The following is a 26,663-nucleotide window of genomic DNA, read 5'->3' on the forward strand; positions in this document are numbered from 1 at the left end:
TTAGGTCCAGTCATGGCCGACTCTGGGGTTGCGGCGCTCATCACGCTTTATTGGCTGAGGGAGCCGGCGTACAGCTTCTGGGTCATATGGCCAGCATGACTAAGCCGCTTCTGGCGAACCAGAGCAGCGCACGGAAATGCCGTTTACCTTCCCGCCGGAGTGGTACCTATTTATCTACTTGCACTTTGATGTGCTTTCAAACTGCTAGGTTGGCAGGAGCAGGGACCGAGCAAGGGGAGCTGATCCTATCACGGGGATTCAAACCGCCGACCTTCTGATCGGCAAGCCCTAGGCTCTGTGGTTTAACCCACAGTGCCACCAGCGTCCCTGCTGGCATAGATACTTGGCTTTTAATAGTGTAGTGGTTTTGACTTGAAGCAACTGTTGCTCACAGGCCTCATCTGTACTGTACATTTAAAGGGGTATCATACCAGATTGAGCAGTCATGGCTTCTCCCCCAAAGTATCCTGGAAACTAGTTTGTTAAGGCTGCGGCAATATGTTAGGAGACCCCTGTTCCTCTCAGAGACCCACAATTCCCAGAAGGGTTTAGCAATCAATCCTTCTTCCCAAGGAACTTTTAACGTACTCCTGCTTGCTTTATGGCAGCTTCTTGTGTATAGGATTGCTTCCACAAGATCCTTACATTTCACATATTATAACATTTTTACAAACTTAATAAAAAGAGTGAATTTTAAAACTAGTATTTAGAAATATGTTCTATGTAAATCCCGTGTGTGTGTGTGTGTGTACTTAGGGGAATCACAGACTAAACATGATAAATTATTTTTTTACATCTTTTCAGCTGTTTCACATACAGTGGTGCCTCGCAAGATGAAATTAATTCGTTCTGCAAGTCTTTTCGTCTTGCAAGTTTTTCGTCTTGCGAAGCACGGTTTCCCATAGGAATGCATTGAAAATCAATCAATGCGTTCCTATGGAAACCGCCTTCAGACCAGGTCCGGGGACAGTCTGTCCCCCGACCTCTTCTGAAGGCCAGCGGGGGCGAAAGTCTTTGCTCCCCCCCCACCTGCCTTCCCGGGACAGCGGAGACTTCTCCGCTGTCCCGGGGCGATCTTAAAATGCTGGCGGGCGGCAGTGAACCCTTCGCTGCCGTCCCCCAGCATTTTAAAAGCCTCTGGGACAGCGGAGGACTTCTCCGCTGTCCCAGGGCGATTTAAAAGCCCCCGGGAAGGCAGGCAGGGGGGACAAAGACTTTTGCCCCCCGCCAGCCTTCAAAAGAGGTCCTGGACCTCTTCTGAAGGCCGGCGGGGGGCGAAAGTCTTTGCTCCCCCCCCGCCTGCCTTCAAAAGCCGTCCGGGACAGCGGAGAAACGTCCAGGACCTCTTCTGAAGGCCGGCGGGGGGCAAAAGTCTTTGCTCCCCCCGGCTGCCTTCAAAAGCCGTCCGGGATAGCGAGAAGCACTTCCCTGCTATCCCGGACTGCTTTTAAAATGCTGGCGGTGGGGAGCAAAGCCTTTCGGCCCCCGCCGGCCTTCCTGGACCTCTTTCTGAAGGCCGGAGGGGAGCGAAAGGCTTTGCTCCTCACCGCCAGCATTTAAAAGAGGTCCCTGGAGATTTCCCTATGGGCTTTCTTCTTGCGAAGCAAGCCCATAGAGAAATTCGTCTTGCGGAACGACTCAAAAACGAAAAACTCTTTCGTCTTGCGAGTTTTTCGTTTTGCGAGGCTTTCGTCTTGCGGGGCACCACTGTAATACGCCTCTTGTTGATACTTCTGTGTGCTCACGGAATTCATCCCATCACAAAAAATGAAAATGATATGCCCTTATTTCCTTATTGTATTTATTTATTTCACAACACTTTTAAACTCCTTGTTTGTAATAAAAACCTCAAAGTGGGTTTCTTCTGTTTCATGGGTTAGTATTAATCAAGCTAAGGATGCAATGTGATATTGCATTTGTTTTTTTTAGTAAACTACCAAGAAACAGTGGTTTGAATTGATTTATTACATTGATGCTGAAACCGGCTGAATCAGCCATTCTTCTGACTTTGAACTGTGACCTGTGTTGCTCTTTCTTATTCCAGCTAAGTTGCTAAACAAAGATTTCCTTGTTTCTGAGGCATTTACTCTTGGACATTTACATTTAAACTTCACGTGGTCAAGATTCAGATGCAGGCAAATCCATAGAAATCTGTGAAGGATTGGACCGAACAGCAGTAAAACCCATGTGTGTGATTTGGACAGAATAAACAAACAGCCTCTCTAGGGTGCTTTAAGGAACACAACATAAATGCAAAAAATATACTGTCCTAATTTGCTGGTGTCCACATGCAAACTCTTGCATGTGCATAAGCAGGCACATTCATGGAAGGGAGAGGAAAGAGCTCTATCTGAAGATGCAGAGAGGTCCTCTTCAAAGAATATAAATAGGGAAGCCTTTTTGTGGTCAGAGTATGTTCGTGTGAGCATCACAGTCTGCACATATGCAGGGATCAGTTGTCTGGGGTGCTCTTGGCCTAGCCATCATTGTTGTTGTTGTTTAGTCGTTTAGTCGTGTCCGACTCTTCGTGACCCCATGGACCAGAGCACGCCAGGCACTCCTGTCTTCCACTGCCTCCCGCAGTTTGGTCAAACTCATGCTGGTAGCTTCGAGAGCACTGTCCAACCATCTCGTCCTCTGTCGTCCCCTTCTCCTTGTGCCCTCCATCTTTCCCAACATCAGGGTCTTTTCCAGGGAGTCTTCTCTTCTCATGAGGTGGCCAAAGTATTGGCGCCTCAGCTTCAGGATCTGTCCTTCCAGTGAGCACTCAGGGCTGATTTCCTTCAGAATGGAGAGGTTTGATCTTCTTGCAGTCCATGGGACTCTCAAGAGTCTCCTTCAGCACCATAATTCAAAAGCATCAATTCTTTGGCGACCAGCCTTCTTTATTACTGAATATTAATGCTGCTTCGAAAGCATTGCAGTAGATTACAGCAAGTTTGAAGACGTTGGAGCTGTTGGAATTTTGATTAACAATGATTTCCGCTGCATTTGTCCACAGTAAAATAGCTTCCTAATTTGTAATCAAGGTGCCAGGCATAGTTGAGAATAGGTCTTCCCTCCAGGAGCAGCAAACACATGGCTGACCCCAGGGACTGGACATCCGCCTGGCTTGGAGAAGACATGAGCACATCTGGGGTTTTACCTGCCTGAACCATAGAAAGCATTAAACCTTTGGATCCTTGAATTTGCATCATACAACACAGGCTTTATTAATGTTTAGGATAACATTGTAACTGATGTAATTGAGTGTACATTATGGAGCAACGGAATTGTGTTTCGAAATGCATGCTTGCGGACTTACATAATCACCAACCAATTCACTTGAAGGCAACCAGCATTTTTCTGTGGGTGTAGATTTTGCTATGTCATTTATCCTTCATACAGTTCTGACTCTCTTAACAAAAGCCATCATTTCTTTCTTTTTCTTTCTACAAAAGGCCCTTTAACTGCAACCTTTTATAAGTTCATCTTTGTCTTTTGCTTTGGAATGTAGTCACAAAGGTTGTTTTGTTCAATTGTTCTGTGAGGCCTGATGTATTCATTCCCATATTTAAGCCTGAGGCCTGAAAGCAATTCTTCTTCTTCTTCTTCTTCTTCTTCTTCTTCTTCTTCTTCTTCTAGCATAATTTTGGGATAAATATTCCTGACAGGTCAAGAAGCTGTAGGTCCAGTGCTTTTTCTTCTTCTTAAAAAAATGTTTATGGGTACTCTCATTTTCCTATTCATATTGAAATACTACCCCTCAATGAGGCCAAACTTAGATTCACAAAATGCTTAAGGGTATGCGTACCCCCAGAAAAAAAGCACTGAGTAGGTCTATTTTGAGTCTTTGTCCTATTAGGTTTAATGGAGCTTAGCTGCTCAATAGAGGTCAAAGGCCATGGGTAGATTGTCCAACTTTGACACAAATAGAGATAGAGATAGAGATAGATTCTTTATTGTCATTACACAAGTGCAACATTGCACAAGTGCAACGAAATTGGATGCCATCCCTTAAAAACAACAAAAACAAAACAACAACAACAACCAAACAAACCACATTCCAGCCGCACCCACACCCACACCCATCGAACTCCCAGGTCACACTATCGAGTTACGGCGTTCAAAAAGGCTACAGCTCTTGGGTAGAAACTATTTTTCAGTCTATTTGTCCTTGACTTGATGTTTCTATATCTCCTGCCAGAAGGCAGTAGTGCAAACAGACTGTATCCCGGGTGAGATGAATCCTGCAGGATGTTGTTTGCTTTCCTAAGACAACGGGAACCGTACAGTTCTTCCAAAGATGGGAGAGGATGACCAATAATCCTTTGGGCTGTGGTTATGACCTTCTGGAGCACCTTCCTCTCCCTAGCTGTACAACTGGAGAACCAAGCACAAATACAGTATGTGAGAATGCTCTCTATGGAGCCTCGGTAGAAGGACACCAGCAGTCTCTCACTCAGATTGTTCTTCTTTAAAAGTCTGAGGAAATAAATTCTCTGCTGGGCCTTCTTCACCAGAGCAGTGGTATTTGCGCTCCAAGTCATGCCCTGATCGATAGTCACTCCCAAAAACCTGAATTCCGCCACCCTCTCCACCCGTTCCCCGTTGATATACAAGGGCTGAATGTCCGCCTTTTTTTTCCTGTAATCCACCACCAATTCCTTGGTCTTAGCCGTATTAAGAGCCAGATTGTTCTCTCCACACCAAGCACAAAGCCGCTCCACCTCGTCCCGATAGGCGGACTCATCCCCTCCTGAAATGAGCCCCACCACCGTAGTGTCATCAGCAAACTTGATGATTCTATTGCTGGAATAGATGGCTGTACAGTCATACGTATAGAGAGTATAGAGCAGGGGACTCAACACACAACCCTGTGGTGAGCCGGTGTTAAGGCTAAGGGCTGTGGACATATGTGACCCTACTCTAACCCTCTGAGAACGTTCTGACAAAAAATCCAAAACCCAGAGACAGGTGGAGTTGGAGAGTCCAATCGCCTCTAGCTTGGACACCAGTCTATGGGGGAGGATAGTGTTAAAAGCAGAGCTAAAATCCACAAACAGCAGCCTCACATAACTCCCCGGCTGCTCCAGATGGGACAGAGCAGCATGGAGAGTGGTGGTGATAGCGTCTTCCGTGGATCTATTTGCCCTGTATGCAAACTGGTAGTTGTCAAAAGTTGATGGAAGACAGGAAATAATGTGACGGCGCACCAGTTTCTCAAAACACTTCATGATGATTGGAGTCAGTGCAACTGGTCTGTAGTCGTTCAAACTACTGATTGAGGATTTTTTGGGCAGAGGAACAATAGTTGACGACTTCAGGCAGGGTGGGACAATAGACTGGTGTAAGGACTTGTTGAAGATCTTAGTAAAGACCCTCGCCAGCTGATCCGCACAGCCCTTCAACACCTTTCCAGTGATGCCATCAGGTCCAGCAGCCTTCCTCGGATTCACCATCCTCAATACCTGTCTCACCTCATGCTCCTCTACAGTGAATCCACCTCTCCTCCTATATCTTCAGCTTATTTCATTCTCTAATCCCCAGAATGCAATGGTTCTGTTCCTGAAGACATTTTTGGAGATGATGAATGGGAGATCCAGTCTTGGTAAGAGGAGGGTTTGGTGTCTTGCGAAAGAATGATATCAAATCATTTGGAGGAAACAACACTATAAGGGCAATGCTCTTCTTAGAATCACAAGTTTATGAACACAACTTAAGAACTCATTATCAAGATGATGGTGAAGAAGCAAGAGGGTCATCCAGTGTCCCTTTGCAAGAGGGAGATATGTTGGTACCTTTGGTAGCAAGCCAAGACGTATTTGCAATTTTGATAAAATTGCTCACATTCACCACAATATGGACTCCGTACTTAATGAAGTCCAATCTGTGAAGGCATCCAAAGCAAATGACTTTAAGTCTTCAAGGCTTGAGGCTGTTAACAAAGGTGCTTGGGCAGTCCACCTGTATGCTCAACCCTTTCACGTCCAACAAGTCGGTGTTTCAATGGGTCCAGGAGAAGGTAAATGTCTTGTTAAGAGGGGCTTGTACCACTTTCACGAAAAGAATCCATAATTCAAACACCACTGAAGACCCTAACCATGTCCCTGAATAAACCATTGTTGTTGTTGTTGTTTAGTCATTTAGTCATGTTCGACTCTTCATGACCCCATTGACCAGAGCATGCCAGGCACTCCTGTCTTCCACTGCCTCCCGTAGCTTGGTCAAACTCATGTTGGTAGCTTCGAGAACACTGTCCAACCATCTTGTCCTCTGTTGTCCCCTTCTCCTTGTGCCCTCCATCTTTCCCAACATCAGGGTCTTTTCCAGAGAGTCTTCTCTTCTCATGAGGTGGCCAAAGTATTGGAGCCTCAGCTTCTGTCCTTCTAGTGAGCACTGATTTCCTTCAGAATGGATAGGTTTGATTTTCTTTTAGTCCATGGGACTCTCAAGAGTCTCCTCCAGCACCATAATTCAAAAGCATCAATTCTTCGGCGATCAGCCTACTTTATGGTCCAGCTCTCACTTCCGTACATCACTACTGGGAAAACCATAGCTTTAACAATACGGACCTTTGTTGGCAAGGTGATGTCTCTGCTTTTTAAGATGCTGTCTAGGTTTGTCATTGCGTTTCTCCCAAGAAGCAGGCGTCTTTTAATTTCGTGACTGCTGTCACCATCTGCAGTGATCATGGAACCCAAGAAAGTAAAATCTCTCACTGCCTCCATTTCTTCCCCTTCTATTTGCCAGGAAGTGATGGGACCAGTGGCCATGATCTTAGGTTTTTTGATGCTGTGCACCAGTGATTGGCATTGCTATTCTGGGCATTGTGCTCAAGCAAGTGGTTGCCATACAACTCCAGAAACAATTGGATAGGACTGGTTTTCTAGATCCACCTTGATCAGGTTTCAGATTTGGTTGGGGTGTGTGTGGAAATGGTCCCATGGGATGACTTTCACCGGGACAGGGAGAGCATGACCCTGTTGATTCCTTTAGATCTCTCAGCAGCTCCCATCATCACTGACCATGGTGCCCTTCTGATGAAACTATTCAATGTGGGTGTTGTAGGCATCAATGTATCTAGGCATGGAATCATCCCTAGCATGTTAAGAACTTATTAAAAATAGTTTTCCTGATACCCAAGGCAGATATTTAAATCTTCTCTCTGTCAGCTTTCTATATGAGCCAGAATTTCTCAGGCAAACATTTCTTTAAATAACCAAATAGCAGCTTTTTTTCTCATCACACGCATTACATCATGAACCCTATATTAATATGGCAACCCTTTTAAAAAGAGAAAATGCTTTCTTTTAGCTCGAAACACCAAGCTGCTTCACTTACTGGTGCAGAGTTGTCCCTTGGCCCTCTCGATCGAACCATTCTTCCCAGTACCTCTATCCCATCAGAAGAAATATTGCCTGCTGCATTGATCATCTTCTCACCCACTTGTTTGCAATCAATCACAACTTTAGCTGTAGTTTTGCTGATGACAACATGCAACTGAGGGAAGAAAATTATGTGTTTAATACAAAGAAAAGAAAAGAAAGCAAGCCCAGGAAAATACATATAGGGTTTTTTAAAAAATCAACAACAGATAAACCTGCTAATTCCCCATTCTAGCACTGCTTTCGGTAGGGACAAAGCAAAACCAGAAAAAAGTATTCAGAATATTATCACTTCTTTTTACACGATTTCATCTCCCCCCCCCCCGAATGTCTCAGCAAATCTCACCTTATGGAAACTTCCATAAAATATTTTCTTTATATCAGGTCCTTCAAAAGTGACAGTCTGGAATTCACCTTTGTAGTCGTAATTGAAGAAAGTCAATGTTTTGCCACCATCTGTGGAGCGTGAGACAGAACATGTTTCAGAGATATATGCTTACAGCATTTTTTAAAGGAGGAACATCAACTTAGATACCTTCGAGTAATTTATTTTCTTTAAAGGCTTCATCAAAATGATAAAATAGAAAATAGAAATAGGTTCTCATAAAAGGGTGTGGTAACAATGTACAGGGGTACAAGTTATAACTTTATTTTCGGGTGTGGCAGGGAATTCAGTGATGACTTCCTTTGTCTCATTGAATGGGAAGGCAGAATATAAACAAACCAAATCAAAAAAGGTCCATGATGAAGACACAATGAACATACTATCCAAAATAACTCCAACCAGTGGCTCATATTCTTCATTCAGAATCTCCCAGAGAGCAAACGGTTCCTCGGGCGTTTCAGGGAGTATACGGAAGAGAAACGTAATGGTATAATCTGAAGGAAGTCCCTCTGGGTGTAGATATCTGTAAAAGGAAAATAAGGCTCCAGAAACTGATGTCATCACAGGAAATGGGGTCCTGAAAGCACACCTCCGCCCCCCCCCCCACGCCCCAGTCGTAATTGCTCCTATCTTCTTGAATTAGCACTTCTGAGGTAAAAGGAAAGAACCAAAGAGCACTAATTTCAAACTGCTGCTTTTTTATTGTTAGGTTTGTTGCTAATTTTTGTGGTTTATATTTTTTATTTGAAAGCCACCTTATGTATGATTTTATTATATGATGATGCATACATACATACATACGCATACACTCAACATGTACATTACTAGAAAGCAAACATAGTTCTCAATGCATTTGTGATATGGCCCTTCGCTGATCATTGGATGACAAAACCAGAAGGTTATGGAAAAGAAGACTGCTGCAGATAAGAAGTCTACTCGACTGAGTTTAGAAAGTAGTACAATGCTCTCACTGGCCTCATTCCAAAACGTTTAAACTAGGGAGCCTACGGTATTCTCAGTTTTACATATAACCACCTATTTCTCCTTTAAAACTTTTAATTAAATGACCTGGAGGTCTGGCTACAGTAGACTTGCCTATTCTAGTTAAGCCGCCCTTAAGCTGTTAGAAGATGAGTGGCCGACTGCCGCAAACTTTTTTATAATTGTATTTCTGATGTCATTTCACACATCTTGAAACTGACATGCAGAAAAGAGTCTAACCACATTGCAGCCTTCAGACTTGCTCCCGAGGGGCAATTTCATCTCTTCAGGACGACTCCAGAGGAAGTGGTTTGAAGAGGGCAGCCAAGAAGAGATGCTTAATGCCTTTGCTGAAGCGAAGCCTATGATACAGTAACCGCATTTCATAGGATTTCATTTCCTCCTCCAGTTACTTGACAGAGACCAACCAGAGAGTTACTGTGAGAGCTATCCACCTTGTGCACAACCCAAGACTCAACACCACTTAAGCAAATAAAACATCAAGCACAGCGTTGCGTCCCAGGTAGCATTTGCCACTGTAGGGTTGAATTTGAACACATTGTGTTTCTCTGCAAGCACTCGAACACAGAATCTAAATTTCAGTGCAACTAAGATGCACATAGGGACACGGGTGGTGCTGTGGGTTAAACCACAGAGCCTAGGACTTGCTGATCAGAAGGTCGGCAGTTCAAATCCCTGCGACGGGGTGAGCTCCCGTTCCTCGTTCCCTGCTCCTGCCAACCTAGCAGTTCAAAGGCATGTCAAAGTGCAAGTAGATAAATAGGTACCACTCCAACGGGAAGGTAAACTGCGCTTCCGTGCGCTGCTCTGGTTCGCCAGAAGCGGCTTAGTCATGCTGGCCACATGACCCGGAAGCTGTATGCCGGCTCCCTCGGCCAATAAAGTGAGATGAGCGCTGCAACCCCAGAGTTGGTCACGACTGGATCTAATGGTCAGTGGTCCTTTACCTTTACCTTTAAGCTGCACATGCCTAATCAGGTATGGCCCAAACTCTGTGGCAGTAATTTGTTCTCACATGAATAAAGCAATCTTTTGTCTTGCTCTTACCTCAAAGGCTCAGAGGATCTTTCAAGAACATGTTTTTAACAATGAATTAAACATATAAGACAGTGGGAAAGGCATCTTGTGAAAGGAATAAAGACATTTCTTACTGTCTTTAACTCTCAGCTTGGGGAGGCTGAAATAAGGGCTGTGTGCACAGTGCCAACCTGTTTCGTTCCGGCTAAGCATGACTTACATTTGAAAAACAACATGGCATGCTCTACAGAAGGGATGGGGAAATATTTTCAGCTTGAGGGGCACATTTCCTTGTGAGAAACTTTCCAAGGTCTGTTTGCCAGTAGTGTGGAGGATCAGAGGCAAAGGTGGGCAAGGCCAAAGGCAAAAAGACCCAGGCCTGTCTCTTAACCTTTGTACACTAGGCTACATTTCTGTCACATGAAAACCAGAGCCTTCTAAACCCCAAAACACACACACCCTCTCCATCCAGGCCAACAAGGGGAATTATCACAATCGCATCTAGTCAAGGAAAAGGAGCCACGCAAGGAGGACGCAGAGCAAGATCTGTAAAGAGTGGGGCCAGAGGAGAGGGAAGGTGGCCTGGGGAGCAGGTGTGTCCTAGGGAGAGTTCTGAAGGCCACATTTGGGCCCAGTCCTAAGGTTCTCCACCAATGCAAGTGGTCTTGGGCAGGATTCACCTAGCAAGCCTCGTCTGTAGTAAAGATATCTGCTTGTGCAGAAAAACAAACCCACAAGGACTTTTGTGGGGAGTGGATGGTCGTGGAGCATGCCCATTGTTCTTGCTGGGACAGGATAATACTCCTACTACTGCTACTAATTTATTTGTACCCTGCCCATCTGGCTGGGTTTCTCAACAGAACATTAAAAACACGATAAAACATCAAACATTAAAAACTTCCCTAAACAGGGCTGCCTTCAGATGTCTTCTAAAAATCAGATAGTTGTTTATTTCCTTGACATCTGATGGGAGGGCGTTCCACAGGGTGGGCGCCACTACCAAGAAGGCCCTCTGCCTGGTTCCCTGCAACCTCACTTCATGCAGGGAGGGAACAGCCAGAAGGCCCTCAGAGCTGGACCTCAGTGTCCAGGCTGAAAGACAGGGTAGAGATGCTCCTTCCAGGTATACTGGGCCAAGGCCATTTAGGGCTTTAAAGGTCAACACCAGCACTTTGAATTGTGCTCGGAAACGTACTGGGAGCCAATGTAGGTCTTTCAGCTACATTGGGATACAGCTTCCTCCCATATGTCTCCTGAATCCCCTGAAATTGGCTCGGGTGTGGGAGCAGGAGAACGCAGAGAACAGTGAAGAGGGGGAGGGGGATATTCCATCTGGCAAGCACAAATCATTGTGCAGACAGAATAATTGGAAGTGTGCCATGTTGAACCCACCCTGTAAGTTCCCACTTCTTCCAGCACCGAATGCCACGTTACATTCTGTGCTCTCTCACAAGCCTTGCCTTTTCTAATCACCACCATTTTCAGAATCCACACATGGGTTGAGTTAGCTTTATCTCTCCACTTAAGCAGCGTGCTTCCCTTCCCAAGTCAAATCCTGCTCTTGGACTCAACTTTCTCTGAAACTCAATATGCTCCTCTCTCGTGTTTTCAGCACTCAACCCTCATGCCAGAGTGTGACATATGACAAGGGGTTTTAATGAATACAGATTTTTTTTTTTAAGGGGCAAGCACGTTGGTTTGGCCAAGGTAAAGATTAACACTGGTAACATTCCAGAGGCAGTCTGGGCAGACTTGCGTTACAGGAGAGATGCTTACTGTAAATGTTTGGAAGGAAGGTTCTGCCCACGACTTCTTCTTGGGAAGCAAGCAAAATCTTGGTTCAAGAATAATAATACTATAGCTAGATGCCCTAATTCAGACAGCTCCGAGAACAGTGCTACTCACAGACCTTCCACTCGACCCCTTCCCCTGCCAATCAAATGACTGACAGGAGGCAGGAATGTGACATCTGGAGAACTAAGGAAATCCCCACTCGCCAGTAGTGGGAAGGGATTGTGCCTCCCAAGCAGATTTTGGAATTGGGATACTTATTTCATAATCAACCAGGTACACTGGGAGTGGGGAGAATTCCATAGATCTAGAGAAACTTGCACATGTGATGGGGGAAATTCTCCACATGGAAACATATTCTGTTGTGCAGAAGATCTTGCACTTGATTGTGCTCAGAGATGATAAATCTGGGAAACACTGAGCATGTGAGTAAGTAACACACAATTAAGTAACTCGCTGCTATTCTGCATTTTCCTGAACTGCAAGGTGCTGCAGTTTCTTCATTTCTTCTCCCCAAAAACACTGTCCTGTTTGCTTAGTGAGATTGCATCATTTGCATCCATAAAAACTCTCACCTTTTCACCAGTGAAAACATTTACTGCCATGCCCCCAAATAACTTGACACCTTTGCTATTTTTTGTAATGGTTAAATACCATACAGAGCTTCTGAGACGGGCCCAAAATAGATATTTTGCTACCTGAGGCAGAAACTCAAATGTCACTCTCTGTTACTCCAGAGGGTCTTCCAATCATTCAGAGCAGATTTTGGGGGTGCACGGTGTTATGTGCTGAAGTTCTCACCCCGGACCAGCAGGGGGATACTGTAGATAGTTATGCAAATAAGGGATCGAAAGTGACGTTCAGTGATTGGATAGTTTTAGAAAATTGTTACAGTTACGTTATACTGGAGCTCTATATAAGCAAGCTGACTGAACCCTTCAGTTCAGTTCTGTTCTGGCCTGTGAGTAAACAAGAGCTGTTTGAAGAATCGCTGTGTCGTCTGATATGTTCACCCACATCTTAACACACAGTGAGGCTGCAGAGGGAGGAAAGGAATGAAAAGCCCCATGGGATCTCACTCACAATTTGTCACCCAAAATCTGAGCTTGAGGTGGATTGCCTGTCTTGCCTAATGGTAGGGCCCGCTCTTACAAATCCAGTATTCAGATGCAGATTTAGAAAATGTTGCTATGGTTTAGCTTCCATTAGCTTTGGCTATAATTACACCAACATATTTTAAGAATACATCTAGAGTTCATACTTGGTTGGCTGGGAAACCAAAGCATCCTTATGCAGTCTGTAGCAGGAGTAGGCATTAAATGTTCCAGGCTCCATAGAAACCCCTTCCACAGTTGCAAACTCTTTTTCCACCAAACCAAACATCTCCATCATTTTGAATCCTGAAAAACATAAGACATGTCACTGACTTCTCTTAATGTGGCTTGGGAGTGAAAATGACTAAAGATTTATACCACCGCTAAGTTTACTAGCATGGGCACATTTCCCTGGGAACTTTCATCTCACAAAACCCTATAAAATAATGTAAGAAGGTGGTCGTCAACTTGCTCAAGTGTCACGTGTTTTAATGGTGCTTGAAAGGAAAAGTGGAAAATGTTGTCAGCTAAAAGAGATTGGAACATGGCGTTGCCTGGTGCTGCGTCAGGCCATTGGTTCAAGTACTGAATTCTCCTCCAACTGAAAGCTGCTGAACAAAATGGCAGGAATTGGTGGCAGTGGTGGCATCCACCTGTCTAGAGAAACAATGGAGTTGTTGGAATCAGGCCTTGTCAGAGGAATGTGCCACTCTCCAGGCACCGGCTGATTCCCTTGTTGACCTCCCCGTCTGTGACTCCCGGCAGGAAACAGGCAAGGTCTGTAATCAGCGATCCTTCTCAAACGTGAGAAGAACACACCACTCCTTCACTCTCCTCCCTGCTATCCCCAGGGAGGGGAAAGAGACAGACAGAAATATATTTACATGCCTTTATTTCTGTCTTTTGCAGCAGTACAGAGAAACATGTCTGCACTCTCTTTACATCAACAGCGGAGAGAGAGAAGACTCCTCCCATGTACTTCCAGTACAGGTCAGATGACACACTGAGCTAACATCCGGTGCTCAGTACAGTGAATGGACTGCCCCTTTCTTCCCACGGTAACAGTCACAAACATCAACATCCTGTTTGGCTTTCCAGCCAGCTGAAGAAGCTGCTGCTCGCTGCTGCATTGCTCCTTTTTGGTAACAGGAGTGTGCCTCCAGGGGACAAAGTCAAACCATTGCATTAGAAGCACTGAAGTGACTTTCTAAGGTATATAAGTCTGGGCAGCATGTATGGAGGTCCTGGACAGCCCAGACGACAAGACCCCTCTCTCAGCCTCGCTGATGCGGTCCAAAGGGAGGCGAGCAATACATTTGGCGCCAGCTTGGCTTAAGGAGTTGCTGGAAGGAGGCGTACAAGGCATCTGACAGGAATTAAACCTTTTTAAATACAAAGCATGAGCTCTAGAGAATGCATATTTATTTATACTGCTGTAAGGTGAGAAGCAGCAGCAGCAGAAAACCCATGGAAAAAAACAGATTCGCAATAGAACCATTATGGTCTTTCATAGCTCGGGTTCTTCAATGGGGTTTGTGCATAAGAGGCCAGCTTGGCCCTGAGAATGAAGTATTTAGGTTGGAGACTTTGTTCCAAGGTGCTTAGTCTTCCCAAACTCTCCTTTGTGACCTTGACCAATCATTGACTGCATTCGGTGTAATGATAAACTATAGTTTATTGGTAAAGGAATGAGTCTCATGCTCACATTCTCTCCCTTCCCTGCTCCTGCAGTGTAGCTCTAAAAAGGTTGGAAGATTTCAGTTCCGTCTTCAATTAGCCCCAGTTTAGTATTACATCTGAACCCTGACTGTGACTACCCTTGACTATGATTTATTGAAAGAAGACAGCTTCAAAGTTGGCTTGTTTCAGCAAACTGGAGTCAAAACTAACCACCAGTTTTATCAGTATTGGACACGGCGCTAAATTGCAACTAGTCAAACGTAGAAGCAAAAGCTTCTGATCTCCTCAAGCCCTTGCCAAAGGGGAATAGAGGAGAGAGGAGAACATGAGCCCAAGGTTTGCCCAGACACGTTCAGGCAACCATCAGCCATAAATCATTACTTCCAATGAAGCTGCTGTCTCTTATTATCTGAGCCCAGCAGTAATTTCCTAACCAGATTGGTTGCAAGCTGAAGCCCTGTAGTGTGTGTGTGTGTGTGTGTGTGTGTGATGCCATGAATGATTGACACGGCCCTGGCAGAGTGTGCCAGACAGTCTCATTATGTGACTACCCCTTTTAACAGTTGAACAGTAAACCTTTCCAGAGCAGTAGTATTTTTAATCTATTTTTAATTTGTTGTTGGAAGCTGCCCAGAGTGGCTGAGGAAACCCAGCCAGATAGGTGGGGTATAAATAATAAATTATTATTAAATTTGTTATATACTGAGCTGAATCCTAGAACAAAAGGATCCAGAATGCAGCAGTCTGATTGGTCTGCAGGAGCCACCCAATCCAGCTCCAGGTGGAAGTGAATCAGTGACCTAATTGGCCTGCAGGAGCAGCCTGGAATTAGCCAATCATGCGGGGCCCATTGTGTAAATAATGTATATATAGCTCGTATATTTCAAAAATATTAGTAGTAGGCATGTCAGTTAGGGAAGGATCTGCAAATGAGAAATATAATCCTTTAAACAATTAACAGAAGATGAAGAGTCCGAGGGAGTGTAGGGAAGCAGATACAGCAAGGTCTGCTCCAGTCAGTCTCTCTCCACTCCCAATTTCACGTGTTTAAATTTGTGCTTTAAACTTATAAGCCACCTTGGGTGCTTTGGCAGGAAGGCAATATAGAAATGTAAATGAAGGAAGGAAGAAGGAATATATGGAAATACTATACCTGCTAGGCTGTTGCCATCTTTATAAACCAATGGGCAAGCTGCAAAAAGGAAGAAGAGAATATCTTTAAGCCTTGAAAGAGAGAAAAAAATGGTTGGCTACACAACATATTTCTAAATGGAAACCAAAATCTGTGCTATGAGATCAATAGACACCAGGATCTTGATGTGTAGTTTGGCACTGTAAGAAGACATGTGTGCGCACACAAAACAAAACCCCCGATGAACATCTAACCTCCAGTAAACAATGATAATTTCACACCGTTGGTCTGTGTGTGTGGTTTTCGAGCTGCACGGCCAGGGAAAAAACAATGCTATCCAGGGTTGTAAAGACTGCAGAGAGAATAATTGGGCGCACTCTTCCCACCTTAGATCAAATCTATGTTTCCAGGTGCCATAAGAAAGCGGCAGAGATAGCTAAGGATAGTACGCACCCCAGAAATTATCTCTTTCAGCTTCTGCCTTCTGGAAGAAGGTATAGGGTTATAAAGGCCAGGACTAGCCGTCTGAGAAACAGTTTCTACACAAATGCAATTCTGATTCTAAACATAGCATAGTATAGTGTATTTTATAGTATAGTATAGTGTATTTTAAAATGGGGTTTCAGAGTTTTTAGGGGTTTTTGAATGTTTTATGTAGTTTTTCAATTTCATTGTTCTGTATGGGACAATGACAATAAAGATATTGTATATTGTATAAACAGAAGCAGATAAAAATGAAGTCTTAATCGCTAACTTGCTGATGCTGTCTCGCAGACAAAAGTGATCAGTTCATCTTCAATCTTCTTAAAGGCATCAAAGTCGTCCACAAAGAAGACATGCCTGTCACTAGGCTTGCTGCCAATGTTAACCAGTTCTGAATAATCAGCATCTGCTACTCCAATGGCAAATATGCTGAACCCTAGGTTGGAGGGAGAAAAACACAAATAAAAAATTCTTCAGATGCAACAGCCGTTCTTCCTCTTGCGAATCTTTTAACTAAACGCAGTATGGAAAAATAAAACCAGTTTTCTCCATCGCACACCAGAAGGCACAAATTCACTTCTCCACCCCAATAAACATCACCAGATTACTCTTTCAGCACTTTCATAAAAGGACTCTCCCTTTAGCCAGCCAAGAAAAAGGAATTCTCTCCCTTCAACCAGCCAAGTTTATTTTAGGAACAGAAACTACGTAGTGTGTCCAACAGACAAAGAAGCACACAGATTAATTTCCCTTTTTTCTTTCAATAACGTATGACCTAATTCTAACACTTGCTTTGCCAACACACCAATCCTGCAAGTTAGGGTGTCTTGACCATTGTGCCAACACAATGCAACAGACTAGGGGCTTGAACCATTGGTGCACTGAACCCACAATTTTATTTTATTTTTAGATTGGTGGATGCTAGTTTAATAGCCCATGCCCCAGATACAGAAACTACTGCATCAGAGAAGAGAAAGAGACCTGAGACTCCAATAATTGCAGCATCTTCTGCATTTTATCCCACACTAGCAAAAATCACTGACACAAATATGGTGAGAAAGCTCATTTGACTCTCTCTACCTGACTTTTATGAGAGCACCTATAAAAGTGACAGGTAGGTAGCCGTGTTGGTCTGCTGTGGTCGAAACAAAATTAAAAAATTCCTTCCAGTATCACCTTAGAGACCAACTAAGTTTGTCATTGGTATGAGCTTTCGTGTGCATGCACACTTATTTAGATGCATGCACACCTATAAAAGTGGTTAATGGATGGCTGAAGAGTCTGCATATATCAGCAAAAGAGAAGCCCGAGAGAGAGAAAAGCAATTATGTGCCTTGCAAATTACTTCCTTTTAAAACTTACATCAAGCAAACCAATCACTTTGCCACTTGCTTTTAAATTTTGTATTTTATGAAAGGCCTCCTGAGACAGTTGGAACAGGTAATTCGTAAGAGAATGGCCATTTACCACCAATCATAGCTGTCAACATTTCCCTTTTTTAAAGGGAAATTCCCTTATTCCGAATAGGATTCCTCGCAAGAAAAGGGAAAAGTTGACAGCTATGCCACCAATATCAGAGGGAAGATGGGCAACAGAAGCCTATTGCATTCATGTCCTGCTTGGGGTGTTTGGCCTGATCAAGCTGAGCTTTCCTTACGTCCCTATCTTCTTACCATCTAGCTGCATCTCTCTGGCGACTTTGTTCACATCATCCTGTGATCGCCCATCTGTGATCACTACCAAAACCTTTGGGATCCCCTTTCTGGTCCCTGAGTCAATAGTAAATAAGGCCTGTTGGGCATGTTTAATTGCCTTGCCTGTAAAGAAGAAGACGAGAGTAACATAAACAACACGTAGAAGTGTATTTATTTAATTTCTATCTCTCTCCATAAAAACCATGGCCCCAACGAAAGTTGAAATCTGCAATGACAAAATCTACCTGCCAATCAAATACCTGTTTTGGTATTTCCTCCCTTGTATGCTATGTGCTGGATGGCCTCCAGAAGTGTTTCTTTCGTTCGGTAGGCATTCAGTTTAAATTCTGTCCTGGGATCGTCACTGAACTGAGCAATGGCCACCTTCATAGAAAAGACATCTCACTCATTTATGGCAGACACAGCATGGGCAAGTGAGAGCTGGTTGGGATCCACACTCTCTCAGACACACTTACACACCTCAGGTAGCGGTAAATTTTGAAGTTTAGGAGCCTCATCATGAGAGCCACTACAGCGACACCTCCAAGGAGAGTCCCAAAATGAAGGCAGTTGTGTGGATCCATTATTACAAAAACATCAAAGATCAGTAATATAGAATACCAAAGATATTAGGATCAGCATAACTTCAAACTTAGACATAGTTTCCTGCCAGTAAGCTCTACTGCCCTTAGTGGTGTTTACATCTGACTGCATAAGTTCAGCTTGTAGAACACACTGAGCTTTAATAAAAGATCTTCAGCTAGTTGAAATGCAACCTTTAGCTTTGAATTTGCAAAGAAGCGTTATCCTTTCAACTGCTGGCATGAAGCAGGTAGCCCATTAAAGAAAAAGAAAGAAGTAATCAGCCTCTGCTTGTCCCTTCTGTGCTAATCTATCACAAACAAACTTGAAAGCCTCCTTATCAGTGCCAAAGGAAGGAGGGCATATCAGTTACCCTGGTACTCTGGCAGATGACATAACCATTCTTGGTCTGCAGTATCTGGAGAAGCATTGCACTGCTGCCCTCAAGAGCTCTATAACTTGCATCAGATGCAAGAAGGATAAAGTGGCAAACCCAACCAGCTCACTTCCTGCTTGGGTCACAAGAAACACAGACACCAGACTCCTCTTTTCTCATGTGTCCACCTTTCTAAAGACCAACATCTAGTCAAAGAAGAATGGATCAGTGGCAAGTGGGAGATAAATTGAATGGGCGTTCACACTGAATCCTTCTCCCTTGAACAGAGGTGGCCAGTGTAGCTTACAGCTGCTCTCTATGATACTTTGCTCATCAACGCGTCTCACCGAATTCTGTGTAGAGAAAGGGGCTTAGTTCTCCCAATAGGAGCTATGTGAACACCTGCCATCTCCCAGTCGTGTTGAAGTCAGCTTGTGTGGCCCACTTTGAAGACCACAGCAAGCCTTCGAATTTCAGCAGACTTGCTCGGAAGTGTGTTATGCAAAAAAATAACCTACGTCATAAACTTACAGGTGGGTGTGTTTGGAATTGAGGTGTTAGGGGAATTTCAGTAACACAGTGAGTCTCTGTACAGGAATTAATGACACTCTGGAATATAAATATTTACAGATCTAAAGAAAGAGCCCACCGCATGCTTTTGAAAAGCCTTCGCCATAATATCGTATTTTCATTCATCCCATTCCAAGCCTCCTTTGAATTAGATGTTTGCTCACGTTTTGAATCCTGTTAATTCTTTTTCACACTCATTCACTCATTCACTCACCTGAGTTCCATCAGGGCCAATCTTATCAAGAGCTCCAACAGTGCTGTACAGGAAGCCAATGATTTTGTTGAAATTGTCGTCTCCGATACTCCATGAGCCATCCACCAAAAAGACAAGGTCAGCTTTCGCAGCTTTGCAAACTAAAGACATACAAAGTACTTTGGAATAAAGAAAGATAGCAGGTTTTCCATTCTAAAGTGATGCCTCTCCTCCCTGACATGTGTAAACCTGCCTATGGAACCCAATAAATGTTAGGATCTCACTGAGTAACCATGAGCTCTACCCTGGAGAATAATAATAAAAAAACAGCTTTCAAAACAGAAGAATCCTTAAGATAATCATTGCATCATTCACACCTGTTACTCTGCTACAGAAAGAGCTTACCTTCCTTTGCAGGAGGAATTGTAGGTTGTGGAGTGGTGGTTGAAGGAGTTGGTGGTGGTTGGGTTGGGAATGGCACTAGAAACAGAAAAAAAGAACAGTAAGAGGAAGCTTGACTGTGTAAGCAGGTCAATTGTGAAAGCATTATTCGGATATTGGGAGAATGCAGGAAATGTGAATGTTTTGTTATATGCCCAGCTCATATTGTAGTGAGCCCAGAATTTGGCTTGCTGAGAATCTGAGCTTTCATCTGTTTCAAAAAGGAGTTGCTAGCCCTCATGATTGCAAAGATTTGCCTGAAATCTGGAAGGCCTCTCAGTCCATCTCCACTGGCAAAGTCTAAATGCAGATAATTTCACTGACGAAAGAGAACTTGCGGTGCTCCTTCTGGTTTATCTTGCAGGGTTGGTGCAGTCTTTAGCACCACACAGGCATTTGAGTGAAGTTTAAGATAATGAAGTAAGGTGAGAGCAGTTTGATACTTACCCTCAACAATCAGCACACATCCCTAAGGCAGAGGGTAGGAAATGGGAGTTTGGAGGGAGGGATTTAATCAATATTAGATATGCATAACATTAGACCCAAACACACATCTGTCTTCTTTGTCTCAAAGCCAGACCAGGGCTGTACTGAAGCATTTTTCCTCCAGTCCAGAATCCCTGTGATCTGGAATCCCCCTGACATGGTGAAATACCATAGCTCAATATAGCAGAGTAGCCTTTCTCAACCTTGGGTCCCCAGATGTGGTTGGACTACAACCCCCATCACCTGTAGCTTGCAGGACCCATGGTCAAAGATGATGGGGGTTGTAGTCCAACAACACATATGGACCCAAGGTTGAGAAAGGCTGTAGTAGAGCATCTGCTTTGCATGTGCAGTGGCCCAAGGTTCAGTCCCTAGGTAGAAAAACCATGTCCCCCATCTGAAACCATGGATGGCTTCTGCCAGTCACTGTAGACAACACTCAGCCAGATGGATGGATGAATGGACAGCCCTGGTAAAAGGCAGTTTCTGATGTCCGGTATTGGAACTGAAGGCTTGGGGTGTAACAGGGAAACAATCCTGCTATGCTGATTAGGCAAAAGTCAAAAAGCCAAGTTCCTAGTGCCTATACCAGGCCTAGCCAATCCAGAGGCTACATGTGGCCTACCAATCACAGAGGTCAGTGGTGCATCCTTCTGTGTCTGAAGAAGGCTCTGTCTTTGAGGCCTAGCCACACAAATTCCCAGGTAGCCTCTTAAGCTAGACTCTATCCTCAGGTCCGGAGGCGCTTGCCTCCAGCCATGGAGTCCCTGATGCAATTGTATCAGATAACGGTGCCAAGTTTAGGAAACCAGGTGTGAAGGAGGTCTTAGTGCCTATGTCTGATGACAGCAAAATGAACCGAATTCCACTTGGTATGTATACTTACAAGTGGTCTCCATTATGCTAACAGCAGGCCCCTCTATTTCTTGAAGCTGCGTATGGATGCTGATTTTGTATTCTGTACCAGGAACGAGTTCAAAGAAGCAATGCCTAGGAGTTCCTCCTCCAAGTAATGCTTCTTCCTGTGTCCCATCTGAAATTAGAAATGGAGCTGTTTAAAGATTAGGACTTTGGTCTAAAATAAAGGTAACACAGTGAAGTGAAGCACAGCGAAGAAGAAGAAGAAGAAGAAGAAGAAGAAGAAGAAGAAGAAGAAGAAGAAGAAGAAGAAGAAGAAGAAGAGACACTTTGAGCTGGATTCTATTAGCTGGTATTGCTAAACCAAACTATGACTTAGTAAGAATGTGCAAGCGCACATGCTCCTGCAGAGAACGCAAAGCATGTTCTCCTTCATGGAGAGCACATGTTGCCAAGGGGTCTTACAAGACATCCCACTATTGTTGGACAGGTAAAGGTAGTTGGCCACCCTTGCGATTGGGCTCCTCTTGTCGTTGGGGAGAATTTGATGTTGCCATTTTATGATTGATAGCCAAAAAGTTTTATATTCCCTGCGCGAAGCGTTGAGCTTCCTCTTTTCGCTGCGCGCATCGGATTACCTGCCCACCCTCCCTATATTTAGGGTTGTTTGTATTGATCTTGCTATGCTGTCATGGGGTCATCTGCTTTGGGGACAGGGGCCTGGTAGGAATTTTGTCCATTTGGCTGATTGGCTGATGCCATTTGGCAAATCGTCACAACTTGTAAGGTTGCGGTTTTTATGAATTGGTTGGTGGAGGAGCATGGATTGGCTGTGGCTGCCCCTCCAATGCTGCTGCTGCAATGGTATTCCATTAAAGGAATCCAGGGGCTCGCCATGCCTTTGTCCGAACCCCTGTCAAGGGGCTAGGGCTACGCAAGAGCCCCTGGGAGCATTTGGGGAGAGGTGAGGGCATGGTTCCCAGCTCCATCTTTCTCCCCAAAATGTTTTTCCTTTCTGACTCTCTGTGGTGTGTATGTCAGTCTGTCCCCGGGTGGGGACAGATAGTCGCAACCAATGCCTAAGCAACCACTCACATTTTCTGTATTTTAATAAAGTTGTGGCCAAAATTATGCCAAAAACCTTAAACAAAAATTCTGGGTGAATTGTGTTTTATTGGGGTGGTTTGGGGACCTCGACACGCAACTGCTTTTCTCGTTCTCCAGTCCTGCTGCCGCCGCACTGCTGTGAGCTAAGCCATGGTTTGACTTAACATTTTATCTGAACCTGGGACTATGGTTTGTTTCATTCCAGACAAACCAAGAGCCATAACCAAGGAGGACTGGGGGAGGAGTACATTCTTCATGATCTTTTCTTTGGGAATCCTCACGTTCCGTGCAAGGCGGGTCACTTTCATGAGAGTTAATCTTTGTTTAAGTTTCACTATAATATGGTAAGCGGATATTAATCATGAATCAAGCAACATAGTATCTTAGTAGTTGACAGATGTTATGGCATCACACTGATGCTATGTCCTTATGACTTACCAAGAGGTGATTCAATCACAACCCTGTATGCCGTTGCATGTCTTTGAAGTTGCCACTGAGCACAGATACTTGTCATGCGGACTTGATAAGCACTCGGATTGGTCACTCCCAAGTACACTGAAATGGAGTACAGGGATAAAAAACATTCGTCATTTCTTTAGATGGAAAACCTACTTGTCATTGATTTAAAATTAGGGTTTTCTCAGACTTGTCTGTCTTGTTTGTTATTAATATTGTTCTGTGCGTTTTCCTTTTATGTAGCTTAAACTTGAAGTAAGAACTTCATGCTGAAGAGCAAGCAAACACATTTCCTTTAGGAACAGCGCAAAAGAAAAGTGGTTGAGTTCGATACTCTGTTCAAGGCTAAGGTTACCATTGAAATATGGTCCATGGAGATTAGAAATTGGATAACAAGAAGTTGAGGTCTCTTACAAGTTTTGGCTACACCAGCTAAAGCATCGCTGAATCCCGTTGAGTAGGAAGCAAATACTTTAACGCTGTATTCGGTTCCACTGAGCAAATTCAAAATAAGGATGGTGCTGATATCATCTCCCACAAATGTCTCCAGGGCTGGTCCAGGGACTGCAAGAAGTGAGAGGAATATAAATGACTTAGGCAGGGAAACACAGCTTGAAGACACTGTGAAATTTCATTACTAGCTTCTGATCACATAAAACCATGCTCATTCTTAAAATGAAATATTTTTCTAACCCACTTTATTCCAGTTTACAAAACACACACACACACCCTCTGCTAGTTTCTTAAAGGCAAGTCTTATTTGTCATGAGTGACTTGAGCATAAATAACCTTGGTCTCGTTGACAGTAGATAAGATGGTATACCTCTGTCTGGACTGCAGTTGGGAATTTGCATGACTGAATGCTCCCCCGTTATAAAAAATAAAAATCCCTGCATGCAGAAAGCTAGCATGTTAGGAAGAAGCACTCTAGCCCAACATCTTCCTGAAATACAGTGGTGCCTCGCAAGACGAAATTAATTCGTTCTACGAGTCTTTTCGTCTTGCGAAGCACGGTCCGTCGCAACTGCGCCTCTTCAAGCGGCTTTAGGAAAAAAGCGAACAAACTCGCAAGACGTTTTCGTCTTGCGAAGCAAGCCCATAGGGAAATTCGTCTTGCAAAGCGACGCAAAAACCAAAAAACCCTTTGGTCTTGCGCGTTTTTCGTTTTGCGAGGCATTCGTCTTGCGGGGCACCACTGTACTAGTTTTCTATGGCCAGGAATCATTTTTTTGTGGACAGTCAGACTGAAAGTGGGATCTTCTCAGGAAGGAATTAGTGTAACACAGGTTTCCCACCTTATCTTGTGAGAACTATACCTAGGCGAGTTCCATTCACACACCTGATTTAACATATTTACCACATATTTAAATAAACTACATAAGCAACCATTTTAGACACTCACTGTTAACAGGTTTATATACAATCCTGTATCCCATTGTGGGAGATGGAGGGGCATCCCAGCTAATCCGCAATCGGTTGTACCATTCATCAGAGACCCTGAGATTTTGAGGAGCAAACAGGGGCACTGCAAAATGAAAACATATTACAAATGAAATGGTTCTCAGTACATCCTGGAGAAACAGCGCTTGCTTAAAAAAGGGACAGTTGCTTATATTACAACTTTTGCCAGAAGAGAAACCTTTGTACTCACATGTTTTCCCTGGAGCTGACAGACTGACACCTTCCCCGTCAGAATAGATGGGGGTAACCATAACTTTATATTCAGTGTCTGAGAGCAAAGGCTGAAGAAGCAAACTGTTTTGCCTTGCAGGGACCATTACCTAGTCAGGGGAAACAAAACAAAAAAGATCTATGATTAACCTCTGTGTTTTGCATCTGTTTCAGAGCTTCTTGAGCCACAGGACCACTTTAGGTGATTAAACCTCCTCAGCACCAGTGGACTAGGTTCTAGAAAAAGAAAAGCCACGTACATCTATGTATACTCTCCAACGTGAAAATGCTGATACTGTGTGGGTTTGTCATACGTCCATCCCTTAGAAACTGATGCAAAATAATAATATTTTATATTTTATATTTTATATTTTATATTTTATATTTTATATTTTATATTTTATATTTTATATTTTATATTTTATATTTTATATTTTATATTTTATATTTTATATTTTATATTTTATATTTTATATATTTAACTTCTATACCACCCTATATCTGAAGGTCTCAGGGCAGTTCACATAAAATATCGAATACACAAAATCAAAACAAAAATAACAACCCAATAACACCCCCCCCAAAAAAAAGAGCCGGCATTTTTAAAAGGGTATAGGATGTAGATGAAGTCAGGCAGAGGCCTGTTTAAAAAGGAATGTTTTTGCCTGGCGTCTAAAGGTGTATAATGAAGGCGCCAGGTGAACTTCCTTGGGGAGAGCATTCCACAGACGGGGAGCCACTACAGAGAAGGCCCATTTTTGTGTTTCCACCCTCTGGACCTCTTGAGAAGGAGGCACATGAAGGAGGGCCTCAGAAGATGTTCTCAGGGTCCAGGTAGGTTCATCTCAGGGTCCAGGTAGGTTTACTCACTAGCTTGAGTGAGGAGGGATAATATCAAAACACTATATCCTCTCTTACGTTCCTTAACATTCCTACACTTTCTATGATTCTAGGCCTCCTAGAAAGGAAACTATGGGGCTAAATGGGCAGGCAACTTCTAAGCGATTTATGTGATATATTAACAGTGGTGTGGCTACCTTATCTGTATTTCCTGAAAGGACAGATGCTATTTGTCCTTTAATTAGACAGCAGCAACATCATCTCTGTGTTTGTATGTGTGTGTGTTGGTGTGTGATCTCCATAACCAGGACGTGCAGGACACGGCTGACTTCTTATGGTAAGCCCAACATTGTCAACAGTGTTGTCTCTCTGCTTTTGTGTTATCCCACACTCCCCATGGCAGCCATTTTGTGACTGGCGCCCCCATAACTCCCTGAAAACTTGAAATGCGCCCAATAGTCCATAAAGGTTCCAGTTGTTGGCTCCGTGAATATGCTGGAAGGGCAGAATCAAAGGGAAAGATAGAAGAGTTGAAAATAGGGCTCTGTGGAGATGGAGAGAATGTCCACAGATTAAAAAAGTTGAATGGGGGAAGGGGAGACTAGAAGACGAGAGACAAGGTAAAGGAGTCTTGGAATATTGCTCCAAACAACCTTTATGTTGTGGTCAAAGCAGGCAGTTTCAGTTGGGGTGGTTCAAAACCAGAGTTTTCAAACTGTCCCAGGAGTAAACAAGGGTTATCAAGCGTACATAGATGGAAGAATAATTAATGACATATAAGCATCCCTGAGATACAGCTTGCTCACCATTTACATGTACAGTGGTACCTCGAGTTACAAACACCTCAGGTTACAAACGCTTCAGGTTACAAACTCCCTTAACCTGGAAGAGTTACCTCAAGTTGAGAACTTTGCCCCGGGATGAGAATGGAAATCATGTGTCGGCCGTGCAGCGGCAACAAGAGGCCCCATTAGCGAAAGCATGCCTCTAGTTAAGAACAGTTTTAGGTTAAGAATGGACCTCCGGAATGAATTAAGTTTGTAACTAGAGGTACCACTGTAATGGGCAGACAAAGGGGAGTGCTTCAATGCATTTTGGGGGCCTATTCTCTGTTTCATGCAGGGGTGACAGTGAGGCTGAAACAGGCACTGCCAGCATCCTGTGTCAACAGAGTGTGCACTTGTCTAGAGCATGGCCCAGAATCCTTTGCAACATGCAAGAGATTCCATGGCAGACTCTCACTGGGTTTATTGGCCTTCAAGACAATATGGAATTGTTTGCTGAAGATAGGACTCGGGGAGTTAAGAAAACCAACCGGCTGCTTTAAAAGTTTGCAAGAGCACTAAGCGATATCATGTGCGACCGTCAAAGGGAAGAAAACAAAGCTCCAGCCTTCGTGACTTTATGGAACTGATTTTCGGTTCACGTCGTTCATGAA

The 26,663-nt window shown here is 43.8% G+C and overlaps 1 protein-coding gene across 5 annotated transcripts in view; it reads right to left on the bottom strand.

Moving 5' to 3' along the window:
* The window catches only part of COL14A1 (collagen type XIV alpha 1 chain), a 133,487-nt gene that overhangs the window by 37,277 nt on the left and 69,547 nt on the right, over positions 1-26,663 (bottom strand). For all 5 annotated transcript variants that reach the window (XM_081918594.1, XM_081918595.1, XM_081918598.1 and 2 more), the window contains 15 exons: positions 24,366-24,495; positions 24,117-24,239; positions 23,129-23,278; positions 22,697-22,813; positions 21,180-21,326; positions 19,772-19,846; positions 19,388-19,527; positions 17,906-18,029; positions 17,625-17,768; positions 16,223-16,387; positions 15,490-15,528; positions 12,824-12,962; positions 8,133-8,275; positions 7,714-7,823; positions 7,324-7,482 (listed from right to left, as the gene is read on the bottom strand). In XM_081918594.1, coding sequence (XP_081774720.1) covers positions 7,324-7,482; positions 7,714-7,823; positions 8,133-8,275; positions 12,824-12,962; positions 15,490-15,528; positions 16,223-16,387; positions 17,625-17,768; positions 17,906-18,029; positions 19,388-19,527; positions 19,772-19,846; positions 21,180-21,326; positions 22,697-22,813; positions 23,129-23,278; positions 24,117-24,239; positions 24,366-24,495 — 1,905 coding nt within the window. The remainder of the gene's footprint in view (positions 1-7,323; positions 7,483-7,713; positions 7,824-8,132; positions 8,276-12,823; positions 12,963-15,489; positions 15,529-16,222; positions 16,388-17,624; positions 17,769-17,905; positions 18,030-19,387; positions 19,528-19,771; positions 19,847-21,179; positions 21,327-22,696; positions 22,814-23,128; positions 23,279-24,116; positions 24,240-24,365; positions 24,496-26,663) is intronic.

This window comes from Podarcis melisellensis, assembly GCF_964234715.1.
Source record: "Podarcis melisellensis genome assembly, chromosome: 7".
NCBI classification, from domain to species: domain Eukaryota; kingdom Metazoa; phylum Chordata; class Lepidosauria; order Squamata; family Lacertidae; genus Podarcis; species Podarcis melisellensis.